Consider the following 8,402-nt stretch of genomic DNA (forward strand, 5'->3'; position numbering starts at 1 on the left):
TCCTGTGAATGTGGATGCCCGCGGTGTCAGGCACTGCTCTCTAGCGAGCATGCCTTAGTGTTTCATAAAGCGAAGCTCGGAGCTCGGAGGGCAGGGTCTTCCCCCGGAACTTCCCCGCCGGCGGAGGCGGCTGGAGCCGCAGTAGCATGCGTCTCACCAGCTCAGCTCTCCGTAGCGTCCTTGCTGGGCTGCCGGGGGTAGGGCCTTCAACGTGCAGCTCTTTGATGATGAGTAAATTTGAAAAGCTTTTAAAATGCATTGACTATTCCTAATTTTGTGTTAAAGCTGTTTTTGTTTTTATTTAGACATAATTCTTTTTCCTTTGCTGAGTATAAAATATTAACTGGGAGGGGATTTTCTCTTTTATTTTTTTCTTGAGAAGTTTGAAAACACTTTGTTTTTAGATAAGATCATGTTTCTGAAGAATCTGTTACAACCTAGTAGGCATGCCATACGTGGTTGGTGTTGTTACCTTTGTTAAAAGTGTAATAAAACTCATAGCCAGGATAGAAGCCTCTGTGGACTCCCTTCCTTTAAAAATGGCCTTTTCACTTACAAGTCGCTTTCTCTCTCCTAGCTCCGGAGATCTGAGGAGGACGAAGAGAAGGAAGAGGACATTGAAGTCCCAAAGGCCATGGGCGATATTTTTGAGTCACTTGCTGGTGCCATTTACATGGACAGTGGGATGTCCCTGGAGATGGTGTGGCAGGTGTACTACCCTATGATGCGGCCACTGATAGGTACTGTCAGCTCCCCTCTGAAAGAAGCAAAATCAAAATTAAAAACAACTTTAGGGTATTATTTACATCATTCTTTCATTTTGATTATAGAAAAATTTTCTGCAAATGTGCCCCGTTCCCCTGTGCGAGAATTGCTTGAAATGGAACCAGAAACCGCCAAATTTAGGTAAGCAAAAATGTGCATGGAAAAAATTAACTTAGTTAAAAACAAGGGAGGAAAGTTCTCAGAGATGCCATAAACGAATGATTCTGAAAAATATTTACACCGGGGCACGCTCTCAAGCAGTTTCCACTTGTAGTCTGATTGATTTCTTTCTGTTTTTATGAAGCGACCCTGAGTTACAGAGGACCGGCAGCCCGCCTGCCGCTGGCGTGCAGTAGTCACAGGGCACGCTGCCTGTGTGGGGTCAGCTCGGCCCGAGAGCGCGGGGGCAGTGCCCACTGACAGGCATAACAAATACTTCTGGCTCTGACTCAAGCTGCTTGGCCTCTTTACAGCCCGGCGGAGAGGACGTACGACGGCAAGGTCCGAGTCACCGTGGAGGTGGTAGGGAAGGGCAAGTTCAAGGGCGTCGGCCGCAGTTACAGGATCGCCAAGTCTGCAGCAGCACGGAGGGCCCTCCGGAGCCTCAAAGCTAACCAACCTCAGGTTCCCAGCAGCTGAACCCCTTTTAAATAAAAAAAAAAAAACAAGAACAAAAGGCAGAATTAGGTGGAAAATATTTAAATTGAAAAGAATGATTTAAAGTTGATACTGAGCAGAACGAATTGAAGGCAGAATTAAAAATTTGTTTGATGACAAGGTAGACTGCAGAATAAAACATTTAACATATGTATAAAAATTTTGGAACTAATTGTAGTTTTAGTTTTTTGCGCAAACACAATCTTGTCTTCTTTCCTCACTTCTGCTTTGTTTAAATCACAAGAGTGCTTTAATGATGACATTTAGCAAATGTTCAAAATAATTATGGACAGTTTGGGGGGAGGGGGGTTTTGTTTGTTTTTAGTTTAATTTCTGTCACCTTTGCTTAGCGTTAGGAGGCCACGGAGCTGGAACCTCGAACAGCCCCTAGGAGGGCAGCAGAGGCCTCGACTGGCCCTCCGCCTGCGCGCTGTGGCCGTCTCCCGTCTGGGAGCCCATCCTAGGGTGCTGCCACTGGCGAGGGCAGGGAGCGTGCCCGTGTCGTCCTCGTTTCTGTGTTCTGTGTGTGAGGCGACGTTTCCCGGGCACTGCTGCACTGAGAGCGAGGGACAGGCTCTGGTGGACATCAGCTGACATGTTGGTGAATCAAATTTTAGTTCTTTCATGTCACAAAGTCTTGCATAAAAAAGGTTCTTGCCTTAAAAGTAACATTCTCATGGATAGTCTTTCATTTCTGATCTCTTTTGGAACAAACTAATTTGACATTCCCTTCGTTTTATTATGCATAGGTGTTGAGACAGTGTGAGATACACAACTCAGTAGTGTAGTTGTAGCTTAACTTAAAACAAGGTATTAGGATCTCTGTCACGTGTGCACAGAAGGCATTTTAAAAAACCAGAATCTGTAGCCTATGGATTTTTTAAAAAACACCATAATAAAAAAAGATCTTTGGCTAAATATCCAGTTTTACATAAAATAATAATAATAAAACCTCCTGTTCGGTAGTTCCACTGATGGAAATTGTTTGTGGCAAATACTTTTGCCCTGTAGGCTGTTTCTCTAACAACATGAGCTTTAGACATATCACACCTAAGCCGTGCTGCAGGTTTTATAATCCATAGCTCCTCCTTTAAAGCAGCAGAGCCCCGCGCCTCCGCCGTCTCCTCACGCCCGGTTCCCACTGTGCTTCTCAGTGTTGCATGACTGTTTCACTACCAAAGCCGTGCTGGTAATGCCCTCAAAACTCAGCGTTTGTGATCAACTGCCGTAATTTTGATAAATCTGTGATTTAGCTCATTAATTTAGATAAACTAGCTCATTATTTCCATCTTTGAAAAGAAAAAAAAAAAAGACACTTTTAGGCTTTTGCCTAAGTTTCTTTAATTAGAACTGTAGGCACTCTTCACTTAAATACCTCAGTTCTTCTTTTCTTTTGCATGCGTTTTCCCCGTTTGGTGCTATGTTTATGTATTATGCTTGAAATGTTAATTTTTTTTTTTGCACTGTACCTATAATACCTCTTAATTTACCTTTATAAAAGCTGTGGGTCGGTCTTGCACGCCCACCACCGTACCAGTAGAGGTTTGCTGCAGTTCGCCCGTTAATTATGCTTGAAGTTTCAGAAAGCTGAGCAGAGGTGTCGAACGTTTTCCAGCACATCGTTCTGAACCTGACGCTTCGTGCAGGCTTGCTGCGTTGTTGTTTTAAATGGCGGCGGGACACTGGACCCCGCGCTCTGTCTGCCCCGCTCACCCCCAGAGAGAGACCCCTGCAGTGCCGGGCAGTGCCGTGCCTGTGCCCCGCCTGTGCCGCGCCTGGGCGGCGCCCTGGCTGGGGAGGCCGAGCCAGGGGCTGACGCTTCCCCAGCGCTGCTCCTTGTCTACGGATGAAACTCAGATTGGGATCTAAAGTAATCACTTGCTTTTTAAGCAAATTAATTTGGGCGAACTTGTTCTTAAAATATTGAATTCTGGTTTGGAACCTTAGATTTCTATTTGTTGTTCTTTTTTAAAATTTTAACATGAGATCTGGCAAGTTAAAACCAAGCACCTCTTGAATTATATAACTGTAAACGTGCACCGTGAACAAGGAAGGCTGGGTGTGGTTCCACTGGTGAGGGTGATTGTGATGAAGCTGTATCACGAAACTCTGAGTCATGTATAAACTACCTGCTGCCCGGAGCGCAGGGCTTGCATTGTGTCTCGTGCACTCAATCCCAGCGTTACGGGGTTCGCGCGTCCTGGCCCCCAACTTGGATTGTTTCACAGTTATAGTTCCCATCGGGATAAAAATGCCTCAATATATTTTGTAACATTAAGAAGAATATTTTTTGTTAATATTAAAAAGTTCAGACTTGGATATGATTAGGTTATACATTCTCAGGGGTTCAAATTTCCCACGACCATTAAAAATGTTTTATCAACAGCTAACTTCAGCTATTTTTTTTTCTGCAGGAGAAAATTAGCTGATTTTAATTTGTGGCTCACACTCTGAAGCATTCTATGATCCCCTGGTCACTATGTTAAAAAATGAAAGCTATGACTTAGACATGAAATGGTTATGAATGCTTTTGTGCTGCTGATTTTGATGCTGTAAAGTTTCCCCAGTTTGGCTTGCTGGAATGTTTCCGGTCTGTTACTTAAGGAAAGAGTCACTCCGTGTCGCCCCGCTTTCCAGCCGTGTGTCATCCCTTTGTCCCTGTGATTGAAATGTGAGAGCGAGTGTGCTGTGGAAGCCTCCCCATGGGAGGTGCGTGAGGTTGGGGAAGCCTGTCTTGAAAAGCAACTACAGAAATGCCGTCTGATGATTGTGTGGCGGTCAGTCGGCTTGCACCTTCAATGTAGGTGTTGTTAATCTCTGTGTACCGTACCTTCCGCAGTCCTGACGATGCTGCCTCTGGAATAGCTCCCCCTCTGTTCGTGTAGCACAGACAGCATTGCACTTGGTACCATGCTTTACCTCATTTCAAGGAAAATGTGCTTAACCGAGAGGAGAAATGTGGTTTGGCCTCGCTGCTGTTTTGATTTACCGAATTTGAAAAAGATAATTATAACGCCTGCCATGTGTCATATACTTGCACAACTTAAATAGATCATTTTTGTCTGTGGCATTGTTACTGTTTGTGAAAGTATGACAAAGATTTGTTAACTCTTAATTATGTTTTTAAATGTTTGTTCCTGTTTTCCTTTACATTATAGGGTGATTAAATCTAGGATGACCTCTAACACTCCTGGAATTATCTTTTAAAATACTAATATTTTTATTTTCTTAATAATAGCTTGCCCTCAGAAAGATTCATATTACCCTGCCTAAATCGCAAGAGACTGGAGGCTCCTTTAGTTCTGTTGGTTCAGTTCATAAATACAACTATTCACCCGGCCGTCGGCTCTTCAGCCATTACCTGGACTCCGACGGTGGCGGCCGAGAGCAGAGCGTAATCAGAGCCCAGACCTACCGCAGTTCGGGCTTAAGGCCCCGTTGATTTAAAACTTTCTATCTTTCTCCATTAGGGGATCTAATTCTTTTACTCAAAACTGTAAACCACCAAACTGAGACCTTGATATTTGTGTTTTTAAACTGCATCAGAAATTATGTTGCTCCCTAACCAGTTTGTGTTATCTGTGGAAGAGAAATTCATGTCATGTTTATTACCTATACGGTTATTTTAATTACATTTAAATAGGTATATTTTTTCAACCACTGATTGCTTTTTAGGAATTTAATTATTTCCAAATAAATTTCTTTATTTTATATTGTACATGAAAAGTTTTTAAGATATGTTGAAGACCAAGAATATTAAAATGATTGTAAAAGTTGTTGGAAACGCTGGTAGCAATCTCTAGGGAATTTGCATTGAGATGATTTATTTTCCACTAGCAGTGAAAGTGATCTTGCGAAACTGACTTGTAAATATACTTTAATCATTAATTGCTTTTTTTTCTGGTCCATTTTTATTTGGACATCAACCACAGACAGTTTAATTTAGAGATGCACTGCGGCAGCAGGCTACGTAGCAAAACTGCGAAGGTGAATGGGAAATAACGTTTCTGGCTTTTCCGCTGTAAATAGAGGGAAGGAAAATGACTAAAATCCAGTAAAACTAACATGTAATTTGATTGATAATAAAATATCTACTGTCACACGCTGCAGCTGATTTGAAGGAACATGATGTAACTTACACCGTAAACCTGCGCAGGAGTCTGCAGTCTGCACCTTATGGGTCCCAGTTACCTTTACTGGTCTTTTTTCTAATAATTGTAGCTGAGTAAATCTCCAATAAAGTTATGGTCTGTTCACTGGGTGTCCTGTTATCTTTTTCTTTTCTCAGTTTGTTGGCTCAAGTGGTGATTAACTCAAGTCATTGCAACAGAAATGATCCTGAAAATGTTTCAATTCCATGGTAATATGAATATGTGTATTTTAATATGATGAAATTTTGTTGACCAAATTCTCCTTCAGTTCTACTTACAGTTATATAGAAACAATTGTTTTTCTCTTTTCGAGTTTTAAATAATACCAGTGTGTTTTTCTGAACTTCTGCCACACGGACTGGTGTGTCCCAGGTCCTGGGCTATCTAGGACAGCTTTGACACGTTCCTTGAGAGAATTTGGGCATTCTGAAATCAAGTGGACAGAATGTTCAGCTTCCAGGTTGTAGGCCCCACTTCCAAATTGTTGGAAAAAGAATTTTACTATATATTTCAAGCTTTGACCCCACCTTCTTGTAACCTCAGTAGACTAAGTGCTCATAGCAATGGCATGGCTGTAGGAACAAGATGGTGAGAATAAGTTTTTCAGAACAAGAAAAAAGTTTGAGATTTCCTTTGTAAGAGCTTAAATTAATCCCTTCCTTTCCCTTTCCTTCTCCCTTCTCTGACTAAAGGAGAGAAAGTATATGACATAAGTCCTGAGGAATTCGGTTAAGCACCGTGTGTGTGTGTTGGTCTTACTGCCCAGAATCCGCTGGGTGGTTGAGGCCAAGCCTCAGCCGCAGCGCCTTCCTGCTGCCACGGCCCGCAGCAGAGTGCGCAGCCCCGCCCTGTGTACCCGTGTGCAGTCGCGATGTGCGTGGAAACGGTCCCGATGGATGTGCAGTTCTTCTCTGTGCAGCCCCATAACCGCAGTGCATGCGGAGACGGAACGGCACGTGCTGGCCCGGCGGTGAGCTGAGCGGTGGTCCTTGCGGAGACGCGGGAGCCAGGGTGCCCTCTGGCAGGCGGGCGTGCCAGCCACAGCCATCCACCCTGCCCACGGAGCCACCTGTGGACCACCCTTCCCGTTCTTTTTTTCTCTTTTTGTGGTAAAATATACATGAAACTTACCATTTCTACCATTTTTAAGTATATAGCAGCATTAAGTCCATTAATACTGTTCTACAACCATCACCACCATCCACTTCCAGAACTTCTCTTTGTCCCAAACTGAAACTCTGTCCGAGTTGAACACTGACTCCATATTCCCCTCTCCCGGCCCTGGCTCCCACCCTTCCACTCTCGGTCTCTGAGAATCTGAGGTTGATTCTTCTAGCTCCCTCATGTATTGGAATCAGACAGTAAGTATATGTCTTCTGGTGTCTGGCCTTTCCATTTCACTTTGCACATGTCTTCATGGTCCGTGCAGGTTTTGTCATGTCAGCACTGCCTTTTGAAGGCTGAGTAGTATTCCATTGTACGTCACCTGATGATGTTGGGTGGCTTCCACCATTGGGCTGTAATAAACACCACTGCTGTGAACGTTGGTGTACACACATCTGTTTGAATCCTTGCTCTCGGTTCTCTACTGAGTATACCCAGAAGTGGAATGACCGCATCTTCGGGTGGCCATATTTACTATTCTGAGAAGCCGCCGTTCAGTTTAACACTAGCTGCACTGTTTTACATTCTCACCAGCCATGTGCAAGGGCTCCAGTTCTTCCACGTGCTCACCAACACTTGCTGTTTTCCTGTTGATGGCTTTGTTTAGTAAAGCTATCCTAATGGGAGTGAGCTGGTGGTACCTTATTGTGGTTTAGATTTGAATTTCCCTAGTGATCAGTGCTGTTGAGCACTTTTTTTTCATGTGTTCAGTGAAATATCTATTCTAGTCCTTGGTCCATTTTTGATTGGGTTGTTTGTTTTGTTGTTGAGTTTTAGGAGTTCTTTATATATTCTGGAGTAAACTCTTACTAGCTTTTCTTTCATTCTGTGAGTTACCTTTTTACTCCATTGAAAATTCTTTCTTGAAAATTTGCAAACCACGTTGGCCTCAAGGATTTCAGATAAGGGTTTCGGGACCTGGAACAGCTAAGGTAATTGAATGTGCGCTAGGCTCGCCTGACCTCTGCAGAAGTTTTACTCGTTCATGCTGTTTACTTCTCACCACAGTGACGGAAACGGCTCCTTTGGAGGCAAGTAAAGCAGAGATGTCAACTGAGAGCTGTGGTCAGACTTACCCAGCTTCCAGCACTGTGACTTTGGGCCAGTTCTGTCATCACTCCTAGCTCCCTGTCCTTATCTGAACAAGGAGCAGCCATTCGGGTCAGTGAGAGTTCGTGTCAGACGTGGTGTGTGCCCCACACTTCATAAGCCCATGATAAATAGCTGACTGTTACCATCGCCCCCATTTTACTGATGGGAACAATAAGGCACAGAGACGTGAAGTAACTTGAGTGAAATCCCAGTCAGGACCGGGCCTCGAACCCACGCCTACCTAAAGCCAAAGGAATGTTTAACGGTTCAGTAATTCTCTAACTTGGGTGGACCTTCAGAGATGGAGGTGAAATTAAAAGGTATGACTAGGTCCTGGCCGGTTGGCTCAGTGGTAGAGCGTCGGCCTGGCGTGCAGAAGTCCCGGGTTCGATTCCCGTCCAGGGCACACAGGAGAAGCGCCCATCTGCTTCTCCACCCCTCCCCCTCTCCTTCCTCTCTGTCTCTATCTTCCCCTCCTGCAGCCGAGGCTCCATTGGAGCAAAGATGGCCTGGGTGCTGGGGATGGCTCCTTGGCCTCTGCCCCAGGCGCTAGAAGTGGCTCTGGTCGCAACA

At 44.3% G+C, this 8,402-nt stretch overlaps 1 protein-coding gene across 8 annotated transcripts in view; it reads left to right on the forward strand.

Moving 5' to 3' along the window:
• DICER1 (dicer 1, ribonuclease III) overlaps positions 1–5,678 on the forward strand; it is a 69,746-nt gene extending 64,068 nt beyond the window's left edge. For all 8 annotated transcript variants that reach the window (XM_066343402.1, XM_066343407.1, XM_066343408.1 and 5 more), the window contains 3 exons: positions 578–740; positions 831–906; positions 1,239–5,678. In XM_066343402.1, the coding sequence (XP_066199499.1) occupies positions 578–740; positions 831–906; positions 1,239–1,404 (405 nt within the window). In that variant the 3' untranslated portion in view covers positions 1,405–5,678. The remainder of the gene's footprint in view (positions 1–577; positions 741–830; positions 907–1,238) is intronic.
• Positions 5,679–8,402: the final 2,724 nt, after the last annotated feature.

Source organism: Saccopteryx leptura, chromosome 6 (assembly GCF_036850995.1).
Source record: "Saccopteryx leptura isolate mSacLep1 chromosome 6, mSacLep1_pri_phased_curated, whole genome shotgun sequence".
NCBI lineage: Eukaryota > Metazoa > Chordata > Mammalia > Chiroptera > Emballonuridae > Saccopteryx > Saccopteryx leptura.